Here is a 23,771-nt window from a genome sequence, read left to right on the forward strand (position 1 = left end):
TGTTTTTCAGCTTTTATGTAAGTTTCTCTTAAGTTAGAAGAGTTTGACTTATAAGAACAAAATTAGAGGTTGTAATGTAGTATGCAATATAGCTTACACAAACGACTTTTTTTACATGAAAATGACTAATTTTTTCCAGTGAGTTGAGACCCGATACATTTGGCGCATTGATGGGTCTACGTAACGTCTATGTATATACAGGTACAGCAAGGGCGTAAGTCTCGACAAGTGACATGTACGTATTCTAGACACGCAAAATACCCACATTCTCACTTGCTGCAGGTCAAAAAGAAATGAAGGAACACACGTAGACGCGTCATCTTATCTTCCACATAGGCAACGTCATCAGGAGAACATTCAACTACGCGTCGTCTATACTAGTCGACTACATTGTCTCTCCTGTGTGCGGCCATTGTAGGAAAACAAAAGGCGCATGCGTATTTTTTCAGCCTACTTTGATATATGCCATTATAAATATCATGTTTTGAAAATATACCATTATTATTCGTTGTATTAGAAACGTACCATTACAATTTCACAAGTCTTTGAAATATACCATTACTTACCCTTTCACTCAATTTGTCTGAAATTTTAGACTAAATTGTCCTCTTCTTTCTCCTTGCTCCTTCTCTGTTTTACGAGCTGGACACGCCTAAACATGGCCAGAGCCCAGAGGCATGTAGCGCCGCAGCTCGTTCATGTGCAGCACCTTGCTCGCCAGCCCACCGCTGCGGCCGTGCCGACACACTCACCAGTTCACCACGCATCCGCGGCATGCTGGCATGTCCGCCTGCCCCTGGCCGGCGTGCTCCAGCTCAACGCACAACACAAAGCCTCCAGAGAGAAAGAAGCAGCCGTATCCATGGCTATGTCGGTCGCGACGCGAGGCAGAAGCACGAGCTTGTGGGCACATCGTGGTGCGCTTTAGGCTTCATCAAGCACTCTCCTTTGGCCACGTCATGGAAGACGTCGGCGAGCCGGTCCTTGGCCACACCACAAAAGGGAACAAGTGGAGCAAGGAGTCCTAAGCGTATTTAGGCAGGCCGAGCTTCCATAGATTTGCAGCGGGCCAGCAGCTATGGCGACATTGATAGGTATTGGGTGTTTGGGCTGAGCCCAGGTACCCACGCAGCCACAATGTGGTCAACTTGTAGAAAATGAATGAGGGAGGAAGGAGGGAGAAGAGGGCAGTTTGGTCCAAAAATTTAGATAAATGAATAGTAATGGTATATTTCAGAGATTTACAAAATTGTAATGATGTATTTCTAATATCATGAATAGTAATAATATTTCTCCAAACTAGTAGAATTGTAATGGCACAATCCAATTAACCCTATCCCCCCCTCCCCCGCGAAAAGGTACGGAATTTGCAGGGTTTATTATGATGGTCGTGCCCGCGTGACTCATGCGCCACGCCTAACAGAGAGGAAGAGGAAGGAGCCCACGTCTGTGCCGGAGAGGAAGGAGGAGGCAAGGGTTCCGACGAGGAGGTCGCCCGCATCGGAGACGATGTGCTCGCTGGCTATGTCCTCTTTCTTCTATAATTCCAGCAGGCTTATAAGAGGCTGGCTGGGTGAGACAGGCCGGGCGGCTTAGGAACCCTAGCAGTGGAGGAGGCGGGAAGGGCGAGGGCATTATGGTTGGAGGGAGGTCGCTACAGTCGAAGCTCATCGTCGCGAGGGGAGGCCGCCGTGGCGGGGCGAGGACGAGGGCAGGGTCGAGGATGAGCATCGGGTGCTTGACAACAAGAGAGGGGGCAGTGGAGGAGGGGCGCAAGAGGGTTGCGGGCAGCACAACTGAGGACGGCACCGGGGGAGGAAGAAGGTAGAAGGCCGTGTGACACAGCGAGGAAGAAGGCTCGCGCGCCACCTGTAGCTGCATATCTGTCCTACGAGATTATGCCAATTTATATAACTGATAAAGTAAGAGATCATAATTGCACGTTGGCGTTCTATTTCTATCTAGTACAAAATGCCAAACACTGGGCAAAATTCGATTAACATGACACAAAGCGACCTTTTTCTTGGATAATCTTTTAATAGTATATCGTGGAAACAATCATGAGCTGTTTTGTTCTGAGAAGCAAGAGGAAAGGCAACACTTGATGCAGTCATTTGTGATTACATCAATACCTTAAAAACACGATAATTGGTTCAGAAAATGCTCACAGATCCATAGTTCATTGATGCTCACCATAAAAACAGAACCATGACAGAAACTCAGAAGAATTTCTGAACCAAACCATTCTGCGTACCAGTAGAATGAGTTGAAGCATGATAAAATTCATCATCAGAATCCAAGGTATATGAAATCAACAACATCATGCTTTGGTCATTCATAAGTTCCTAAACTTAGCATACTGAGTTTCTGCAATTCTAAAGCTATGAGCCAAGTACAGCGCTGCAGTCTTGCAGAGTACACATCAGAGTATCTGAATGTGTTAAGAATGACATGCAAGATGCAACTGCAGTTGCTGCCCATATAGCCTGTTTGCTGGAATCGCGCCTCAGATGGCTATTTTCCCATTGCAAGCAGATGCATATGCATCGGCAAGGCTAGGAAGAACATCCTTATGAGGATGTACATACCTGGAGCAGAACACGTTATCACTAACCGTGACCATCGTGTAGAAGCTCTGATCTTTCCGGATCAACCCTTTGTCCCGGAGCACCTTCATCACGTAATGCCGGGGCACCAGCCGGCCTTCCAGACTGTACATCAGGATTGTTGGCCTGCCCTGAATGTACTTGGTATCGACGCCGACCACATTGGTCAGGAACTCACAGGTGCGCTGAATCCTCTCCATGGAGCGCCTCAGCACCAACGGGTTCTTTTGCACCATTCTGGCAACCTCAGCGTCTGAGCACCCGAGAATCTTGGCCATCATCTTGAGCTTAGAGGCCATGGTCTCCGGGCCGAGGCCCGCCACGGCGGTCAGAGCCTGCCTGAACAAAAGCGTGTTGCGGGGCACGCCCATCTCATCGGCACGCACGAGGATGGCCCTGGTTCTGTCCGGGTTGCCAGTGAGCAGCCTCGGGTTGGCAACGCACAGGTTGCCAATCTCCTGGATAGATAGGCCGTGCTCCTGGAGCAGCCGGATGTTGGTCTTCACCACCTTGTCGAGGTCGGAAGTGGCCATGTAGAAGTTACGCCTGACGATGCGGAGGAACCTGTCTGGCGAGCCGAGGAGGGGCATCCAGAAGCCGAGCTTCTCGTCGATGTTGAAGGTGCGGAAGAAGCAGGGGGCCACGCGGATGAAGTTGCTGATCTGCGCGACGGAGAAGCCGTAGCTGCGGAAGCGGTCCATGCGGACCCGCAGGGTGTTGTCGACGCTGCAGCTGAGGATGCGCGGGTCTTTGGCCACGAGCAGCGCGATCTCGGCCTTGGAGAGGCCGAGCGCCGGGCCGGTGAGGAAGGACAGCACGGCGTCGGCGTTGGAGGACGATTTCCAGTGAGAGATGCACTTGGCGGCGTTCGCGGCTTGCTCCCGGGTGAGGCCGCAGGTGGAGACGAGGTAGTCATCGGCGGCGAAGTGGCCCCGAGAGGAGCAGGTCGCGGCGGCGGTGGAGAGGGGAGAGCGCTGGAGGGAGAGCTGTATGAAGGAGGCGGAGCGATGGATGGGAAGGAGATGTTCTTGCAGACGAACGGGGAGGTGTTTTTGGAGGCGGAGCATGGCGGCGGCGGCGGCGGTAGTGCCAGGCTCCGACCTCTTCTGATGCGCCCCCCGCACCGCACTAAACTGTAACCATGAACTATCATGGGCCTTCACCGCGCCTATGCTAGAGCCGGGATTCCGGCCCAATCCACCCGGAAGTCACGTGCCTTCAAACGGAGAAACCCGTTCGACTCGCCTCGCCTCGCCGGCTCGCCCACACGCAGCGCGCCGCCTTCGGCTCTTCGCCCGTTCACCCCACAGGCCACGACCAATGCGTTGCAGCTCGCCGCCACCGCCCACCGGCTACGCTGCCGCGCTGAGCCGCTGAGGGGGCCAGTCAGGCGCACCGAGCGCCGAAGAACGCCATGAAGCTGGTAAGCACCAAGCACACTCTTCACAGTCCCAGGTGAGACCTTCGCACTCTGAGTCTCTGACCCTAACGCGCGCCTCCTCGCAGACCTGCTTGTCCGCCAGCGGTGGCAGCTATTACTCGCCGGCGAGCCATCTCCTGGAGCTGGAGGGGTTCCGCTTCCTCCTCGACTGCCCCATCGACCTCTCCGCCCTCGCGGTCTTCGCCCCGGTGCCCCTCGCCGGTGACGCGGGGGGCCTCATCCGCGCGGTGCCGCGCTACTGGTTGCCAGCGGCCGCGAAAGCAGGCGGCGTGGATGCGGTGATCGTGTCTTCCGCTACGGGGATGCTTGGACTCCCTTTCCTCACCGGGCTCCCCGGATTTGCCAACACCAAGGTGTTTGCCCTGCTTCTGCTTCTCTCTCTCTTTGACTTTGATAGCAATACTTGTACCTATTAGGTTGCAGTTCGATTGTTTAGGTAGTAGTCTTTTCTGGCTGTCATATTTTCGTGAGAGGTGTTGTATGTTTAAAATGTAGTGTTAGTATAAGCTAATAGCAATGGAGTTGTGTAACGATATAACTAGAAAAGAACGTAATCCTGCAGGAATACAAGGTGCATAATCCCTTTTGCATATTCAAGAAAAACAAAGTGCATAATCATTTGCCTTTACTCCACTTTGTAGATTGATGACTTTTGTATGTAGGCAGGCAATACAAAATATGCAGCCAGGCACAAAAACGAAATATGTTACTGGGAACATTTGAACTAATGTTTTTCATAAAATAACAATGGGAACATGTTTCTCCTTTATGAATGAAAGGGATAAATATATATATGATCCTCACTGTAAAATGTTCCATGAGATGAAACCTGACCATTTTGGAGTTTTTGCTTGTTCTGTATGGGTAGGTTTATGTGACAGAGGTAGCAGCAAGGATTGGAAAGCTAATGATGGAGGAGCTGGTGGAGATGCACTATGAGTTTGTGAGGTACTATGGTCCAGATACGGATGTGTCACCCAAGTGGATGGAAGGGAAGGAATTCAATGAACTCATGTCAATGTTGCAGAAGGCAGTGATTGAAGACAAGGAAAATGATTCAGCTTGTCTGGTGCCTCTATACAGGTCTCTACAGAATCATGAGCCTGCTGACTTGCACATCTGTGGCTTCTCTTCCCGCAGAGCAATCTATATGTCTGAAAGTTTGAGATAAAGTGCATACCTGTTCTTAACTTTTGATAGTGGCATATATAACTCAAAAAGAGCAATTAAAGTTTCTTAAATCTTAGGAATGTAATAGGAGCTAATAATATCCAACCATCAAATCAGCAGAATCTAATAGGATATGAGTTGGTAAGGAATATTGTCTTTCAAGCAATATTTTCCTCTTGTCAGATGTGAATGCAACCTTGACCTGAGTCAATAACCAGTAACTATATCACAAGTTGATTTAACGAAACTATATTAGTAAACAGAGAATTAATTAAAACCATAATAAATGGCCTTTAAAAAGTGAGATTGTTTTTCTCTGAATACTCATCATTTGATCTGTGGTCTGTCAAATACTCAAATATCTTAATCTTGGTTCTGGTTTTTGCAACTATGCGATATGCATGTTGCTACTGTTTTAGTTTTTGTTGGCAAAGACACAGGTATGGGGGCAGATTTTCAATTACTTAGCCTGCTTAACCATGGCAGGATTGGGGTACATATAGAGAACCAACAGGTCTGCTTTACAGCTCAATAGAGATAGGATTGAAACAACTAAAGTAGAGATAAGGTGCTGACGTATGCACCAACTGCTACTACTATTGCTAATCTGAAAATAGCTAAACTGAAAGTACCCCAGGCATCCTAAACTCAAGGCTTACTGCTTCAGTTGTAACATAGCTGTTTACTTCCTCAGAGAATTTATATTGGATTAGAAAAGAACGACTGTATGGAGATTCGCTGTAATGATGCCATTACTAATTCATATCACTACTTTGTCGTCATGTTTTTTCTTGATTAACTGAATTACATTTACTTGGCAGTCTAGGAAACATAGAAGAATGCATGCACAAAGTACAGCCTGTTAAATATGGAGAGGAGGTTTGCTTCAATGGAATATTTATGCTGAAAGCTTCTAGTTCGGGCCTTGAACTTGGCAATTCTACCTGGGAAATAAAAGGTCCAAGAGCTAGCATTACCTACCTACCAAGTTCAGTCTTTGTGTCAGCTCATGCATTAGATTTTGATTACAGCTCTCTGAAGGAAAATGATGTGATTTTGTTTTCTGATTTCTCATCCTTGAATGACATGGATGAGGATAATGAGAAACTGAATGAGCATTCAATGGATGAAACAGACTCTTCCCTATGTCACTACTCAGTGTTGAGGTAGACTGTACATGAAATACATGTGTAATTGTAAATTCATTGCTTCTTTGGGATGAAGTGTTAAACTCGAAATCTCTCAGGGATGACGGTGCTGATGCAGATGAAAAGGTGCCATTCGTGTGCAACAATGATGATATCACAGAGGAGATTGAGAGAATCAGCTTTATATGCTCATGTATTTTTGATGCAGTAAAATCTGGAGGCTCTGTTCTAATACCAATTGGCCGCCTTGGTGTTATTCTTTTACTTTTGGAGCTTATATCAGAAATGCTACATTCTTCCAGCATGAAGGTAACTGTGGTCTTGGAATAATATAGTGGATTTTCAGATCGGGATATTATTATTGTCACGCTTAATTAATTTAACATGTGAACCTCAGGTCTTGAGGCAATGCGTATGGTATGATTTCTTTTTTCCTAATGCAGCCATGCAAGATGTCAATAGCTAATTTGCCTTCAACTGCTGTAAAATTATTAGCGTTTAGGGATGTTTAACTATGCATTTGGACGGTTTGGTTCAAGTATCTTAAGTTATTAGCTGATAAGGAATGGGCTATTTGAGTATCTGACATATAGCTTATCTATCCCTTATATTCTTTCTGTCCCATGAAATGTGAATATAGTGCTAAGGTTCTGTAGCAAACTAGTAACATCACCTTTTCTTAGATTATTTCCCCCCTGTTTTTGGCTCATTATTTTTTTTTGTCTGAGTCAGGTACCCATATTTGTGATTTCTGAAACAGCAGAAGAAATATTTGCTTTTACCAATGCCTTGCCTGAATGGCTATGCAAGTCACGTCAAGAAAAGGTTATTCACTTTGACTAATCTTGACTCTTGTCTTGAAATTTTAGAGTTAAATGGCCTCACTTCATTGCTGGTTATGTTGCAGCTATTTGCTGGCGAGGCATTGTTTGGCCATGTCGAGCTTTTGAAGGAGGGCAAATTATTTTTGTTCCCACATTTACACTCAAAGGGCTTGCTGTAAGAATTTGATAAGATATGATTTACAGCTAATACATAGAAAGACTTAGGACATGCTTGGAATTCTTTTCTCATCTTTGCTACTATTCTTATAAATGATTACTAAAGGCTTTGTTCTTATAATTTTAATTTAGCACAATTTGTGGGGCATGCATCTTATGTATCCTGTATCCATATGAGCTCACTTGTACTTGGGTTACTTGGGTTGCTGTTTTCTGTCATATTTTGGTTCTGCTGTGTGACAACACTATACTCTTGACAGGGCAGCATGGAAGGAGCCTTGTATTGTGCTCTGTCCACATTGGAGCCTTAGGCTTGGCCCAGCTGTCCATTTGCTTCGTCGCTGGCATGCAGACAAACGGTGCCTTCTTGTTGTGGAGGTAAAAAATTATCCGCCCTTTGCCGAGCCTAACCTCTACCCATTACTGATCGCTGTTGCTCTGTTGCTAATTTGCATATATCTTTGATTGCAGCAAGGAAATGATGCTGAGTTGAGTCTTAAGCCTTTCATGCCCTTGGCAATTCAGGTCCTTGAGTGTTCTTTCCTTTCTGGCATAAGGTATGTTATAACTTCAAAAGGTTGTGTTTCTGATATCATAGATTATACGTTGAAAAAAAGACAACTTTCTTGATAACAGGGTGGGAAAAATTGATCCATTACTGAGAATGCTCAAACCGAAGTTTGTATTGGTATGATAGTCCTTGTTTCCTCGTATACAGAGCTACCTTAAGTTGTCAATCCTTTCCTTATGGCCCACTTTATTATGCAGCTTCCTGAAGGTCTTAAGTCGCGGTGTCCAATACAGGAGGTGCCATGGTCATTCTTTTATTACTCCAAGGGCAAGACCATCGAGCTCCCAAATTTACGTGAAGAGTTTGAGGTGCATCTTGCAACTGATGTTGCCTTCAGATTGCAGCCTAGACAACTGAACGAAACCACTGCAGTGGCAAGATTGAGAACAAAGCTGCTTGTAAGCAATGGACGGTTCCAGCTGGCTTCTGCAGAAAAGCAATCAGATCAATCAAAGCGTCACTTGCTACACTGCAGCACTATTGATCCAGGTCGCTTGCTGTCAGCATTGCAAGAGAAGGGGATGGTATGTTCATTTGCTGCAGATGATAGCTCTACTGCTAGTGAATGTTCTGTTCTGATTACTAGTCCTGGAGATGCCTTGGTGAAGATAACATCTGATAGGACTGTTATATACTGCGACAATGAGAGAACATGCAATCAAATTTATGATGCACTTAGCAGTGTTTGTAAAGGGATATGACTGCATAATACTGTATGTGTAATTTGTGTTCGTAATGAAATTGTCCGTTTGTGAAATTGTGAATTGACATGAGGTGGTTTAGTGATTGAAAAAGGGTTCAGTTTCTGAATTCCTTTGTGAACGTGTTGGGCCTGAGTCTGACTCCTAAGTTCTGGGCTCATGTACTCTGCTTGTTGGGCCAGCTTAGCCCGTCTCCTTCATCATACTCCTGGGCCGCCTGGCCTGGAAGCCTGAGGGCTGAGGCCGTCTCCTTCGAGTGGTCGATCCCATCCATTCCCCTTCCACCGTCGGCCGATGGCCGCCTCTCGCCGCCTCGCGCGAAGGCTGCCGGCACTGATCTCCCGGCATCAGCGCCTCATCTCCCCGGAGACTGAAGCACCTGAACTCGCCGAAGCCCCCACCACCTTCGCATCCATTCCGCTCGACCCCTCACTGCCCGTCCTTTCGCTCGCTGTCTCCCACCTCTCGCCGCCTAACCCGCTCCCGGCGCTCCCCTCCGCGCACGCCTCCTCCCCCGCCTCGCTCCTTCGTCTCCTCCGCCGAGGGCGGCACCACCCGCGACTCGCGGCGCTCGACCTCCACATCCTGCTGGCCGCAGCCGACGCGTCCTCCGCTTTTCGACCCGACCACGGCCTCACGTCCCTCCTCGCCGCCCGCCTCGCGGCTTCCCGCCGCCTCGCTTCGCTCCAGCGCCTCCTGGAGCTCGTCCTCACCCGCCCCTGCCCCTGTGCCGACGACTCCATCTTCGCATGCCCCGAGCTCCTCCCCACCTTCCGCAAGGCCATCGTCGCCTTTGCCGCCTCCGGCGACATCCCCGCTGCATCCCAAGCCCTCGCCTCTCTCCGGCGCGTCGCTGACTCCCCACTCCCCGCGGAGTTCTACAACATCATCCTCCACTCTCTCTCCCGCCTCCGCCGCCACGACGATGTCATCCGCTTCTACGGCGAAATGATCACCGTTTACCGCGTCGCCCCGGATGCCTATACCTTCAACATACTCATCAACAGCTCCTGCCGGGTAGAAGGCGTAGACGCCGCCATGCGATGGTTTGGTGAGATGCAGCGCCGGAGCTGTGCACCGACGGGCGTTAGTTTCAACACACTTATGCGTGGGTTCATCAGAGAAGGCAGGTATAAGGAGGGAATAAAGGTCGCACGGGAGATGCTTGAGCTTGGGGCCGGGTTGTCCGTTGTGTCCATGGAGATTTTGATCGGTGGATTGTGCCGTGGTAGTGAGGCTCTAAAGGCGGTTGAGGTGTTTGTTGAGTTTTTGGGGGATGGGGTGGTGCCAGAAGGGTTTGATTGCTTTGAACTTGTTGACGCTCTGTGCCGTGGTGGGAAGGTGGACAGAGCAGTGGAAGCTGTGGACATGGTATTGGAGAGGAATATGAAATGCTGTCTCAGTGTGCCTGCTGGCGTTACGGTTTTGGAGTGTCTGATGAAGGCAGGGAAGCTGGATGAGGTTTGCCGGTTGATGTGGAGAATGATTGATCAGGGGATTGTTCCGGATACAATTTCTTGTAACTGCATCTTTGAGGCGCTTTGCAAAGCTGGGAGGACAGCTGATGCCAACCAGCTAAGGGTGTTCGCTAAGGAGAAGGGTTTTGAGGCTGATGGTGAAACTTATCGTGTGCTGGTGCAGGGATTTGGGAGGCAGGGGAAAAGAAAGGAAGGGAAGGCTGTGTTGGATGAAATGCTTGATTTAGGATTTATACCAAACATTGCCTCTTATAATAGGCTTCTTGGTGGCTTGCGTAAGTGAAGATTTTTGTGGTTACATGAGCACTTCTTGGGGCATGTGAGAGCACCAGACTTAAAGTATTTCACTGGACGCTGGGAAGCTGGATGGAGATGCCTGATGAGCCACTGGTGTACATAGCTGCATGCATATAAGATGGAAGTTTGAAATGAGGTGTTGTTTTGATTATGTGCTTCTATTGCTCATAACATTACTTTATTGCATTCCTGTGCATTCTTTAGGTCATGTTGGCTCCATCATATCTACAACAACTTATCATGGAAATTTCCAAGCTTCCAACATGGCATTTCCATTAGTTTTTTAGACTAATTTATGAAAAAAAAAGTTTAATTGTCATGTATGAATTTTGTTGACCTATCTCTTTGGAAGCAAGGTCTATTTATCAGATTTTTGTGTCGCATTTTTCTGACGTCTTGCCAAACCATTCATTGCTAATGTCAGTATGGATAAGTGTATGTTTTCAGGGAGCTACTAAGTACTAATCAACTTTGCTTATGTTCCAATTTCTATTGGCCTAACTAGATAGCAACTAAGGTAGGACACTAGAACCTGAATGACATGGTTTTACCGAACTATGTACCTTACTGGAATCTTTCTTATGCTTGGTGCCCCCCAAATATCATGCCTGCCTGATCTCCCTATATTAGGGTATTTGAATGCATTAGATCAAGAAAAGTAATAGTAAGGTGGAAGATCGATGACCTCGTTAGGATACTGTCTTCATATTGTTTTCTTATGTGCAGCCTCTGAACATATTAAGTCCACCTAACGTGCGAGTTGGAGTCTTATACTGTTATGATATTTGGATAGTAGATATGACGCTAATATGATTGCCCCAAATTGCAGAAAGAGGAATTGCTATGGTGGGAGTGGGACTGCTTCCAATTTTGTCTTGCAGCCGTCATTGTGAATGGGGTGTTTGTGAAATATTTGAGAAATGTTCGACAAGAAAATAATTTATTAGCATGCAGTGAACATTGGAAGAGAAACTTCTCAAGGTTTGCAGGAGGCAATGCAATGCTTCCGTTTAGATTGAGAGATCTCTTGGATTGATCCGTCTAAGGTTGGTGCTTTTTGTCTATTTAAAGTTGAGAATTCAAAGGGATTAATATTGCTTGAAAATTCTGTCATACAAATTTTATTAGCAAACATTTGCCCACAGATCCTATTTCCTTGTCTCCACTTGACAATGGTTATCTTTATCTTCATATATGAATTTTAACAAGGTATCATGTCAACTTGTATTGACGTTCATGTGTTTTTGTGTCTCTCCTAAGGCATATCCAGTGGTTTCTCTAGAGATGATATCCTTGATGTTATCATAATATTTGTCGTCAACCAGTGTTTGGAAGTAATTACCATCGATTGGAAATCCCTTTCTACACTGAATACATGTGTCACTTCACACTTGTTCTACATTTTTACTGTTATGTCATACTTTACAGAAGTGTTGTTTGCTCGTGGGCCTTGACAGAGGAGGACCGAGCACTCAGCGGCACTACGGGATTTACGGAATGGTAGCCCTGGCACCGCTGCCCGCCAGGTGCGTCCTTGCAGATGATCACTGTGCTGGTGGCTAGCCTCCGTCCAGTGGCAGCATGGACTCAACTTCACCTGACGTTATGTCGTAGGAACTGCTTCCGGACCAGCTGATTGCTTGGTTCTTGCCAGAGAGGTGTCGCAATGCCAATTGGATGGTACAACATGGTTGTCGGTCAAGGCTAAGATTGCAAGGTTGTGTAGTACCAGAGATGTGCGTTTCTGGAGGGACACGGGAGGTATCTCAAGGGAAGGTATCTCTCAGTTTGGCAAATGGAGAGGCAATGACGCAATCTATTGCTGGGCATCTCTCTGACGCACTTTACTTCACAAAGCATCTTCTCTGCATTGCAGGCGTAGTAGACAAGTCCCAAGTCCCAACCGACAACACACAATCAGTAGTGTGGATTCACTTGTTCATAGCTCATTAGGTCCAAGCTGTTGCCTGGCTTGATTTCTGGACACATATCTCACTGGCTCGATCTCTGATTCCATTTGATTTTTTTTAAAAAAAAATAAAACTGCAATAATCCCAATTCCCAAATGTGTTGTTTCAATCAAAAAATAGCTACTGTAGAAACCAAAATACACAGGTTGGTCTTCTAATAATAAGTAATAACTCTACGTAATGTTAGGAGCATGCCCGAAGCATTCATTTCTTTTTGGCATAACTGATCGGTTGCTTCGCGCATGTACCTGAAATGCCCTAGCGGTTCGCACAGCGCGCCCTGCGCAGGGCGCCCGCCGGCGGCGGGTCGAGCCAGAGCGCGCAAATCGGCCTGACCGTGTACCTGAACGGTAGCCAGCGGCCGAAGTTGAGCTGGACGTAGAACTTGCCCTGGAGGTGCATCTCCACGAGGCCGCCGCTGGTGGTGACGTTCTTCCACACCTCGGCGTCCTCCTGCGTCATGACCACCTCGCTGACCACCAGGTGCACGCTCCGGAGCGCGGAGTCGCCGGGCTTCTGGTACAGCGGCGGCCACACCGCCTGCGTCCCGATCAGCCTCCCCTGGAAGTAGAGGTCCAGCTGCATGTAGCGCAGGACGACGTCGACCTTGGTGTTTGGGTTGTAGATGGCCGCCAGCACGTAGAGGTCGGAGTTGAGCGCCTTCCCCATGTGCGGCGGCGGGAGCTCGTCGATGTAGCCGGCGTTGAGGGTGGCCGTGCTCACGTGGATCCGGGGCGCCTTGGGGTGGTACAGGAGGTACACCACCAGGATGGCGAGGCCGATGCAGACCACCAGAAGCCAGAACAGGATGCAGCACAAGGTGAAGCAGAACGCCAGTGGCTTCCTCGCGTTCTTCTCCTTCCTCCTCCTATCCGTCAGGAGCATCGCCCGGTTCTTCGTCCCGGACGGCGACTGCTTCGGCGGCACATAGTCACCACCGGCATTCGCCGCCCCCTCCGGCTGCTGATCCTGACGTGGCCCCGGCTTCTGTTGTTGCGGATGCTGAGGCACACCACCATGCGCTTGCAGCGGCGGCGCTGGATTCCCAATCCCGCCCGGCATCGGCTCCAGCGTGCTGACGCGCTCGATGGTCTTATTGGGCTTGAGGCCACCGCGCCGGGGCACTAGCGGTGCCGGCGGTGCTCGTTCCGACGAGGGTGCCGCCTCGTTCTGCAGCGTGCTGACGCGCTCGATGGTCTTATTGGTCTTCAGGCCACCCCGCCGGGGTAGTAGCGGTGCCGGCGGTTCTTCCGACGAGTCGGGGATGTCACCGGTCGGCGATGCAGCAGTTCCGGAGCTAGGGAGGCTGCTGCTCCTCGGCGGCAGCGCCCCTCCCGCTGCTGCGGGGTGACTTGCCGCCTGCGACGTTGCAGCTCCTCCCAGCCCGGCACGGCTACCCCAGCGCCGCGTTGGTTTTGGCGCCGGCGGTTCCTCCCGGCCGCCTCCGAGCGGGTAATGTCCGTACACCTGTGCCTGCTCATCGGCCGCCGCCTCTTGCCTCCACCGAGACACAGGCTTGTACCTCGGCCCGGGGCGCTCTGTGCGCACCTGGGGCCGGGCAGTGGCAGTGTCCCCGGCACCGTCGCTCTGCTCTGTTACAAAGCGAATGCGGCCGGGCCCCGGATGAGGCGGCGCCGCATCGCCTCCGCGAGCACCGATGGACGGCTCGCCGCCGCCCGCCTGCGGTGTCACCGGCTGCTTGCTCATGGCTATAGCTGAGCAAGAGCAGAAGCAAGCAAACGAAGAAGTACCAGCACTATGCAAGAAGGGAGTGATGGAATGGAAACGAATGAGTGGTGTTCCAAGTGAGCTGAGCGAGGATGCAGCTAGCACTTGGCACTTACAAGAAGAAGAAGAAGAAGAAGAAGAAGCAGAGGGCGGGAGCGAGAATTTTGGAGGGAAAGTGGGGCAAGAAAGGAATCGTTTGATTTGTAACCAGGGCAAGCAACTTAGCCATGCTCCATCTGGCTGCTTAGTTATACTATACTAGTAGTAGCACCACCGTGTAGGCTGTAGCCAGGAATTTCGCGTTGGCTTGGCAAGAGAGCTTTCCTTGCCACCGCCGAAAACCTTGCTCCATCTGAGCACTCTGCTGCTTGCAACCAAAAAAATGGCTGCAAGCATGTACTGCAAAAAGCGCTTTCTGTCGATGGCCATGGGGATCGCCATGATCCATGGAAATCGTACTGCTTTTCTGATGTTTTGATGCCGTTTTTCTTCGCGGTCTTGCTTGACAACTAAGGCTGTGTTCTTTGGTTTTGGATGCGAAGTTTTTTTTTTTTTTCTTTTCTGTATGTACGTGACGCATTCAACATTCCGCCAGTGAAGCGCTCACGTACACAGCCCATGCGAGCCCACTATACTGGGCTCCCTTTTCCGCTCAAAGCCGGAAGCCGAACCGGAAGATGTAGCCCATCATGGCCCAAAGGTCCACACGGACGTCTCGCCTCCCTCCTGCTTTCTTTCCATTTCCACTCGGCGTCGCCACCTCGATTCGGCTCACTTCGCTCCCCACAAGCCACAAAACCCTCTCTTCCAGAAGCAGCAGCGCGGCGGAGAGAAGCGGAGAGAGCGCTGTCCGGGAACTGGGTTGCCTTTCCCACGTTCGCAGGCCATGGGGATCGAAATGCCGCAATGTGGTTCCACTGGTGCGGATCGCTGTTTCCCTTTTGTTATTATGCTCTGGTCTTTGTAAATGATGCTTGCTTGGGATCGTGCTTTTCTTATTGGAGTGCGTCGCATTGTTAATCTGTTTTTTTAGCAGGACATGTTGGATGCAATGCACTAAACGTAACGTGACCTATTCAAGCAGTCCAATTCCGACGAACTCCTTACTCCTTAGGGTTCTTGATCGATGCAGGGTTCCCTGGTGATCCTATATGCGATTGATCGATGCAGAGTTCCCTGGTGATCCTTTAGGCCTAATTTGTAAACAACGGAAAGGCACACCCAGGGATGGAAAACCCTACATGAATAACTAAATTGGTTATTCAAGTGAAATCCCCATGGATTTCTCAACCTCGAAAAAGTCATGGATTTCAAGGGGATTTGAGCTTCCAAAGTAGCCCTTATGCGATTGTTTAGTGGGATGAGGGTTTTCATAACCCTTTTCGTTATATTTGGTATCTCCTGCGTGAGTCTTATACTGTTTGAATACAACTTATCTGTGGGCTACAGTTAATGTCTGTTGCGCCTTCCTTGCTTCTTCAGTAAAGTTCGGGCATTGGTGTGATTGAACCATAATTTGATGAACATAGGGTTGGATTATTAGTTTAGTTGTTGTGCTAGTGATAAGCTGACAAGTTTGAGGGTGACAATGGAACGATCTTGTGGTGCCATAATATAATGGTGCTTGTATAAACCTAATTCTGCAATCGCTTTAATGCATGTACTTTTCAACCTTGATTATCATTCTTTGTTTTTTTTTTCCTTTCAAGCTTGAATGTTTTATGATGTATGTGGATATGGGCACTGACAGTGTTGCCTTGTCTTGTGTGGATAAATCTTCTTAACACCATGTTTCTTGTAAATATTTCCAGGAGTAGTAGTCAGACCTGGAGAAACTGTGAAGTGTGACCCAGGAGACTCCTTTTGTCATATTTCACAGGTCAGTTTTACAAGTTTTAGTAATGATTTCCCTTTTCCTTTTGCTTTACTTGAGGGTGGATCCTAACTGTTTACTGTTCGGCTGTTGGAACTGTAATACACAACAGATAGCACTACAGGCTGGCAAGGGGAATGAGGATGTGAGGATATTTATGAAAGTTGATGGCAGAGAATTCTTGATCGCCACACTTTCAGATGACAAGTACCCTCACCATAGAACTGATTTGTATTTGGAGAAGGAGTTTGAGTTACTACACAGCTCAAAAACCAGAAGCATCTCTGTTATTGGCAACAACTTCAGCAATCTCGAGATAAAATATCCTTTTTTTTTTGTTTCTTCTATGCTTACAGAGAAGCTCAAGTATGAAATTGTGTTCCTTAACTGCTTGTCCTGTCTTTATCCACACCTGACACTTCTAGCAAACAAGGTAAATGCTGCTTTTGTTCTTGTTGTATAGTATCTTTGATACTTTTTCTGCCCACTTAACACAATTTCAAAAAAAATTCTACCCACTTAACATAATCTTCGTAAAAATGATGTTTCAAACAATGAATCTGATGAGGAGATTCCATTGGCTGTTCCACTATACCCAAATGCAGATGGTATATCTTTTGTTGTACATAACAATTGTTGTTTCAGGGTTAAAACTGATTTGCTTCTTTCGAGTATATGATGACTGATTCAACTTGCGTGATTCATATATATTTTTGCATTAGTGAGCCTGTGGACTTTTGTATTTATTCTTTTTTTCCTTTTTACTCGTCTAATACAAATCCGGCAAAGGCTTTTTGCCGCCTTTTGAAAAAACTGCGATTATTCTTCTTGTATTTGATCGTGAACTACTAAAATGGCTTATTTCAGCTGCCAAGTGGATCAAGTCATACACTTGCTTAACATTGTTTACACTTGTTTATCATTGTTTAACATTGCTGCACCGCCAGGGCTTACTGCTATTCAGTCATCTACCTTGGAGGAGACAATGGACGCTGGGAAACTGCAAACTGGTGTTGGTGCCTCTGATGATGATGACAGCGATGAAGACTATCTTGATTCAGAAGGGGGTGAAACTAGTGATGATGAGGTTTGTTAAACAGATACTATTTTTCTGAATATTTTAGTTGTTGCTCTAGTGATGAAGACTATGTTGATTCAGAAGAATAATGGTACACGAATTCAGTGAACAACCAAGCGCTAGGCACTATAAATTATTACTCAAACTCTGAAAGAGGGTTAGCTGGGGTCATCATGCATCTGGCTAGATTTCTTTTGTGTATTTTTTTTGAAAAATTGATTTCTTTTGTGTATGATTCTATGTTTTCCCTGTATTTATCAATATAGTACTGTTTGTGGATCTGTTATTCGATTACTGAATAGTAAATCTAATGGTTGATCAAGGAATTTATACCTTGTTCAATGTTCATGACTAAAACTGGCTCTGTTATTGTACACATTAAGTGGAAGTGATGAATTCCATCTTCCATGGCTCTACTCTAAATCCACCTTTCTGCAGCGTACTACATTTTTACAAACACTGGAACAACATGTATTCTGATAGCTCTTTTTTTTGCATGATATGATTGGCGTTCAGGATTTCAGTTCAAATGAAGATGATGAAGACTCCCCAAAGGTGTGAGATTGTTCAAGCTGACCTTTACTGTTGTCATTGCTCATTATTTTTATGATATCCCGAAACTTATCTTTAATGTTTTCAAAAAAAAAACTGTATCTTTAATCCATTTTGACATATGCAGAGTGCTAAGGATAAGAATAGGCCAGAAGAAAAAACCTTGAAGACACCACCAGAGAAAAAGGCCAGGATGACAACACCAGGCAAGAACACTGATGAGAAGTGTTACTTGTTAACACATTGTTGTTCCTTCCCATGCCACTTAAATCTCACCTTCTGATCAACTTTCATGCAGGCAGTGGTACTGGTATGAGAACTGGCTATGTACATGTTGCCACCCCTTATCCATCCAAGCTGGTGAAGAAGACGCCTTCAATCGTTGAGAGGCCTAAGCAACCTACTGGATATGCCTGCAACTCGTGCAGCAGGTAAGTTCTGGGCCCTTTTATTCGAACCTGTCTCCATCTGATTTTGTCATATGATATATTTCTTTTCACTCAGGTGTTGTAATATATACTGACACACGAGCTTTTCATCATATCCAGGACTTTCAATTCCTACATAGCTCTGAAAACTCATTGCAAGGTGAAGAAGCATAAACGTAGTCCTCACTCCTCAGAAATGAGCTGAAGTTTTTTTTCCCTGGAGAAGCCTGGCTTGGGTAATTTGGGCTTGGGCACTTGCCTTGGTAATGGTGGGATGTCAAATCAAGTTTCTGGATTTTTATGCTGGTCTGAGAGTAAAGAAGTTGATTCTCTCGTTGGAGCACTGGAATGCTATGTTTTGGTACCGAATATTTTGGTACTTTGAAGCATGGTCCGCGCGATACTACTAGGGTGTTGGAATTTGGTCAATAATGTATTGGTTTTCCTTTTCGCGAATGATGCATGGTCGATTCTGTGATTCTTTCTCATTTGCTAGAGCTAGCAAACAAATATTCATCTCTATTTCGGTGTATCCACCAGTAATAGAGTAACGCCAGATAGGAAAACAAACAAATATTTCGTTTCCAAAACAAAGGGTAAATAAATAAGACGAAAAGCTCCTCGCAAAACTGAATTCTCGAGCTATTCATAAAACGCTGTGAGCTCACTGTGCCTCACCAGAGCTCTAGTCTATTCATTTGAATTTATATGTTGAATCTATCAGCCATTTAATATATTTTTTTACAATAAATCAGTGAATAATTTTTACTCGTAACTTAGAAGCCATGACTTTTCTCCCACAAAGTCACAACCGCTCCAAAAGCACTCGAGAAGCCGCAGCCCACCACCGCCAGGGACTCCGTGGTGTCCCTTCCTTCCTCGTCGAGACATGCGGAACAGTACTGGGTTGGTATCGCACCCGGATATCTTCCTTTTTGTTCATTTTATCTGATCGTGTCTGCTCTAGTTCGAGTGGATATTAGGTCATGCTTAGTGAAAGTTTTATGATTAAGTTTCAACACATTTATATTTTGAAAACAGTGCAGAAAAATTTTATATGGTTAAAACTCTCTCTACTTTCATAAAACTCTTATCATCTCTCTATTAATATAGTGTCACATCAATTATTTGATGTGTATGAAACTCTAATGAAACTCTCATTGAGACTGACCCTTAGAGGGTGCATCGCCCTCTTTGTATTGTAACGTTGGCGCTATTCAATATTCTACACCGCAGGTTAAAACTGAGTAGAAAAAATACTGAGCGTACTGGAGAGTGTTCAGTATCATCTTGTTCAACACCTAGAACCATGAAATACTGAACAATACTAAAACACGAATACTGAACGATACTGAATTTTGCTCAGTATAACAGTTCGGTGTATAATAGTATTCTACACCTAAAATGTAGAATAACACTTGTATATTGTGTCTCGTTGTTTGCTGGTAATCGGAGACGCTGGATCCACTGTGGTGATCAACCTGTTCATCTCATAGGTTCGTAGATGACCTTTGTGCCATTTTTTATTTGCATTAGGGAAAGGTTTTTGTTATTTATTACTGGGTGGAGCTGGTTCCTTAAGGGCAGTCTCAATGGTTAAAACTACACGACGTCAAAAAAAAACCATGTCAGCAAGAATTTATTTATAGAAAGTGTCTTCATGTAATAAATATTTAGACTTTATCTCTCTCCTTTCATTGCTTGCATCTCTCCCCACCTCACAGGAACGCGCATAGCGGCGAAGCCAACACGACTGCCGGCGAGCACAGCGGCACAGGCGAGCTTCGCTGCGGCCAACGAGGGCGATAGGGGCTGTCGGGCGCGCGGCGCAAGCGAACCTTTCGTGGTGGCCGACGAGTGCATGCATAGAGATACGGCGGCGTGGGTACGGAGGCATGCATAGAGATACGCTCGCAGGCCAGTACGGAGGCACACGAGCCCAATGGCATGGCCAACGGGAGGAGAGCCCTTCCAATCACGCACACACGCATCCAACGGGAGGTGAGCCCTTCCAATCACACACGCACACATCCATGCATACAACCGAACACCGGCATCCACGCGCGACACCTTGCTGCTGGTGGGGAGGCCTGCTCATCGGGTGGGCCACTATGTAAATAAAGGAAATCACAGACGCGTGTTTTCATGCATCACAGACGCGTTAGCACGCGTCTCAAGTAACGCGTCTGTGAAGAGTGTTATTACAGACGCTCATAGCGCGTCTGTAATAGCGCTCTTCACAGACGCGCCATGTAAACAAGTGTCTTTACTAAGACGAATACGCGTCTGTGAATAAAAGAACACGCGTCTGTGATACGAGGGACAAGCGTCTGTGGTTTTGTTGTACTGCAGAAGCAGATATATATGATAGCCTAAGATGCTGTTTCTACATGGCAGAAATTACCCAGTTCTTATAATAACGCACTGAACACCGACCACAGATAAAACACAACGTAAACATGTTCACTTAGTATTCACGTAACGTTACAGAGGATCCACACAAAATGCTAGTTCAAATTAAATTAATTGACCAGCGCACTATAGCTAGGCCAACACACTTGTTGGCCGCGATCTTAAAGTGCTCAACTACAAAGTGCCAACACATCATGAGTGTTATTTATCTCCATCTAAGCTTCATCGCCTTTTTTTTGTAAGATCACACTACAATGAAACTCGCCATTTTCATCAATGATCTGTTCCACAATGAACAGGGCGATCCTCTCCCTAATATCATTCAGGTTGATTGGAGTGGACGTAAAATCAAAGTCCTGAAAAACAGCGGATCATAAGGAAGCAGCTCAAGGACCATGCTTACTATTAAAATATAGATATGTCAAACATTTCACATGTCAAACATATATATCCATATAAATTGAATATATATGCCATGCATGCAAATTCAAAAAGGTATAAGAGTTTATATTAACCGACAATCATAATTGAAATGATTCAGAGTGAATGTTATAATTAATCCAAAAAACAGAGGTATTAATTCTAGTATCCTAATTTCCCTTTCAAACCAAAACTTATGTCTTTCTTGTTCTTTCAACGATCGATGCTAGCTTTCAATCAATGTTGGTTTATAAACAACTAAAATCCTGATTTTCACAACATGTGTAATATATTACTTTGAACTGATGTATGGATACTCGACTCATGATAAATGCCATTTTGCTATATTGTTTCTATGACTATTTATTTCTGATATTTCCAGTTCTTATGCCAAAGAGCACATCAATCTGCTGCTATAGACTACTATATATATATATATATATATATATATATATATATATATATATATATATATATATATATATATATATATATATATATATATATATATATATATATATATATATATATATATATATATATATATATATATATATATATATATATATATATATATATATATATATATATATATATATATATATATATATATATATATATATATATATATATGTGTGTGTGTGTGTGTGTGTGTGCGCGCGCGCTTGCCATACAATATAAGGTCAGTTGATTATCTTGTTTATCCCATCCTGTCAATCTATCTGAATATACAAATTTCTTCCTCCATCCTGTCTATATATATAGTTAAGAATCCTTTCAAGATAAAGATCAAAAAGCTTGGCAAACTCCTTGTAGTTGCATCACAGTTCAAGGTTAGAACTCTCAGGAGAATGGTGAGAGGATGGGATGAGGTAGCTACCCTAAATAGAAATAAAGCCTCTCTTACTGACAAGTTTAGAGGATATTATATATGGAGACTAGAAGTCTGGAACCAATAGAGATGATAGAATATAGAGATATATATAGAAGAATAGTTATCACATATCTAGGCCATAGAGGAAATTAAAGCTAGACAGAGATCTAGAATATAGATCCCTACTACAGGGTGACAGAAACAGCTTACTTTCAGGCTATAGCAAATTATAGACGTAGGAGAAAAAATGATAAATGTTTACAAGGTCCGAATGGTTTATTTTATGATCAAAAAGGAATGATGCAAATAGCTGTAGATTTTTATAAAATGTTGTTTGCTAAGGAAAACAATACCTTTGTTAAGCTAGATGAGAATTTTTAGGGGATCCCCAAGATATGGTTCCTTCTGAGGAGAATGAGAGTTTGTTAGCTCCTTTTCTGGAAGCAGAAATAAAGAAGCATTATGCTGAAGGGGCTGATCAGGTCCTGATGGACTCCCTTTCCTTTTTTACCAAAAGTTTTGGAATTTAGTTAAACGATCTAGTACATTTGTTTGATGATTTCCAAAAAGGTAAACTTGACTTGTTTATATTAAATTGTGCTCTTCTCACCTTGATCCCAAAAGTAGGAGATGCTTCAAATATGAAGCAATTTATACCTATTAGATTGCTCAATTGAAGCTTTATGATTTTTTCCAAGATTCTTACTAGTAGATTCAGTACCATTGTGCAGAGAATTATAGCTCCAAACCAATCCGCGTTCATTAAAGGTCGGTATATTTTAAAAAGTGTGGTGATAGCTCATGAAATTGTTCAGAGCATTCATACAATGGGAGAAAAAAGGGGTCATTCTCAACTTAGATTATGAAAAAGCGTATGACCAAGGTAGCTGGACTTTTCTCTTTGAGATGCTACGAGCTAGGAACTTCAACCCCATGGTCATTAGTTGGGTTAAACAAGTAGTTAGGTTCTAGATCATGCTCAACGGTGAGTATAGTGCTTACTTCAAAACTGGTAAAGGGTCGAGAAAATCCTTTGTCTCCTTTTCTTTTTAATTAAGTTGGTGATGGCTTATCCAAATTGCTAACTAAGGCTTCTAATAGAGGTTTCATCAAAGGTCTTTTAGAGGACTTTAGACCAGGGGGATTATATCACTACAATATGCAGATGATACAATTTTGTTTTCGAAAGCAGAGGAATCTGTTTTAAGAAATCTAAAATGTGTTTTGATGTGGTATGAGGAGATCTCTAGTATGAGGATTAATTTCAATAAAAGTGAAATAGTACCTCTCAACTTAGATATAGAAGAAACACAGTTTTTCTCACATTTTCTCTTGTCCTGTAGGTGATTTTCCTATTAAGTATTTAGGTGTCCCTCTCCATTATGATCACTTTACCAGAGAGGACATTCAGCCTTTAGTAGATACAATTCTGAAAAAGATAGCAGGTTGGAGGGGGAAACTCCTATATATAGTGGTAGATAAGCTGCAGGAACTGCACCGGTACCGTTGACAGAAATGTAATGTAATGCAACAAATACACTATATTATTTTCATTTATATCGAAGAGGAGATGAAGGGATAGGGTGCTAGCTGGTCGTGGCAAGGCTCGTGTCCGCAAGCATGCTCCTGATTTAGATTTGCCCAATGAGAATCTTGAGTTTGTTCAGGTGACCGACAACCTGTACATTAAAGAAGCGTTGCGGCGCAGCCCTTATGATGTTCACCCACCTAAACCTAAGGACTACACCCGGAACTATAGTGGACAAGTTTTTGCTCAAAGGTTTGTCTGTCCTGATGAGGTTGATGTTGTTGAGTTTCTTGATCCTCGGTTTGCAACTCCTTTTCAGCTGGACTACTACAATTCTGTTATTCGATCTAAAGTTCAGCCAGTGGTAGAGCAGAAGTGCATCGATTGGAACTATTGTGCTCGCATTGATGATCCCGAAATGACCAAGGCTCTTGCTATTTTGGAGAGGCACAACTTCAAGAACATCATGACTATGCAATATCCATGGAACAATGA

At 45.2% G+C, this 23,771-nt stretch overlaps 5 protein-coding genes across 8 annotated transcripts; 3 read left to right on the top strand and 2 right to left on the bottom strand.

Moving 5' to 3' along the window:
• On the bottom strand, positions 2,229-3,785 carry LOC8056144 (transcription termination factor MTERF2, chloroplastic). Its single transcript, XM_002458909.2, has one exon. It carries the CDS (start codon positions 3,671-3,673, stop codon positions 2,507-2,509), a length of 1,167 nt encoding a protein of 388 aa, XP_002458954.1. The 5' UTR covers positions 3,674-3,785; the 3' UTR covers positions 2,229-2,506.
• On the top strand, positions 3,871-8,694 carry LOC8056145 (integrator complex subunit 9 homolog). Its single transcript, XM_002456769.2, has 11 exons — positions 3,871-4,029; positions 4,113-4,400; positions 4,916-5,130; positions 6,039-6,383; positions 6,464-6,674; positions 7,098-7,190; positions 7,273-7,364; positions 7,627-7,744; positions 7,838-7,923; positions 8,003-8,054; positions 8,135-8,694. The coding sequence occupies exons 1-11, from the start codon at positions 4,021-4,023 to the stop codon at positions 8,636-8,638; spliced, it is 2,013 nt and encodes a 670-aa protein (XP_002456814.2). The 5' UTR covers positions 3,871-4,020; the 3' UTR covers positions 8,639-8,694.
• On the top strand, positions 8,854-12,479 carry LOC8078707 (pentatricopeptide repeat-containing protein At2g36240). Of its 4 annotated transcripts, none has more exons than XM_021455595.1 (4): positions 8,854-10,549; positions 11,243-11,459; positions 11,842-11,939; positions 12,028-12,479. In XM_021455595.1, the coding sequence occupies exon 1, from the start codon at positions 8,933-8,935 to the stop codon at positions 10,397-10,399; it is 1,467 nt and encodes a 488-aa protein (XP_021311270.1). In that variant the 5' UTR covers positions 8,854-8,932; the 3' UTR covers positions 10,400-10,549; positions 11,243-11,459; positions 11,842-11,939; positions 12,028-12,479. The 4 variants fall into 4 exon arrangements, with proteins under 4 accessions (XP_021311270.1, XP_021311272.1, XP_021311269.1 ...); XM_021455597.1 differs by having other exon boundaries at positions 11,871-11,939; XM_021455594.1 differs by having other exon boundaries at positions 11,842-12,479.
• LOC8078708 (translation initiation factor IF-2) lies at positions 12,615-14,743 on the bottom strand. Its single transcript, XM_002458910.2, has one exon. It carries the CDS (start codon positions 14,088-14,090, stop codon positions 12,642-12,644), a length of 1,449 nt encoding a protein of 482 aa, XP_002458955.1. The 5' UTR covers positions 14,091-14,743; the 3' UTR covers positions 12,615-12,641.
• On the top strand, positions 14,886-18,498 carry LOC8078709 (histone deacetylase HDT2). Its single transcript, XM_021455598.1, has 9 exons — positions 14,886-15,031; positions 15,923-15,990; positions 16,097-16,305; positions 16,395-16,417; positions 16,932-17,071; positions 17,579-17,617; positions 17,742-17,820; positions 17,913-18,045; positions 18,163-18,498. The coding sequence occupies exons 1-9, from the start codon at positions 14,998-15,000 to the stop codon at positions 18,245-18,247; spliced, it is 810 nt and encodes a 269-aa protein (XP_021311273.1). The 5' UTR covers positions 14,886-14,997; the 3' UTR covers positions 18,248-18,498.

Source organism: Sorghum bicolor, chromosome 3 (genome assembly GCF_000003195.3).
Source record: "Sorghum bicolor cultivar BTx623 chromosome 3, Sorghum_bicolor_NCBIv3, whole genome shotgun sequence".
NCBI classification, from domain to species: domain Eukaryota; kingdom Viridiplantae; phylum Streptophyta; class Magnoliopsida; order Poales; family Poaceae; genus Sorghum; species Sorghum bicolor.

Excerpts from the sequence above, each read along its gene's own strand:
- LOC8078709 (XM_021455598.1), top strand. The coding sequence starts at position 14,998 with ATGGGGATCGAAATGCCGCAATGTGGTTCCACTG. Across the intron at positions 17,618-17,741 it reads ATGATGAAGACTCCCCAAAG|AGTGCTAAGGATAAGAATAG; the intron begins GTGTGAGATTGT and ends TGACATATGCAG. Across the intron at positions 17,821-17,912 it reads GGCCAGGATGACAACACCAG|GCAGTGGTACTGGTATGAGA; the intron begins GCAAGAACACTG and ends ACTTTCATGCAG.
- LOC8056144 (XM_002458909.2), bottom strand. The coding sequence starts at position 3,673 with ATGCTCCGCCTCCAAAAACACCTCCCCGTTCGTCTGCAAGAACATCTC.
- LOC8056145 (XM_002456769.2), top strand. Across the intron at positions 6,675-7,097 it reads TACATTCTTCCAGCATGAAG|GTACCCATATTTGTGATTTC; the intron begins GTAACTGTGGTC and ends TGTCTGAGTCAG. Across the intron at positions 7,365-7,626 it reads TTACACTCAAAGGGCTTGCT|GGCAGCATGGAAGGAGCCTT; the intron begins GTAAGAATTTGA and ends TACTCTTGACAG.
- LOC8078707 (XM_021455594.1), top strand. The coding sequence starts at position 8,933 with ATGGCCGCCTCTCGCCGCCTCGCGCGAAGGCTGCCGGCACTGATCTCC.
- LOC8078708 (XM_002458910.2), bottom strand. The coding sequence starts at position 14,090 with ATGAGCAAGCAGCCGGTGACACCGCAGGCGGGCGGCGGCGAGCCGTCC.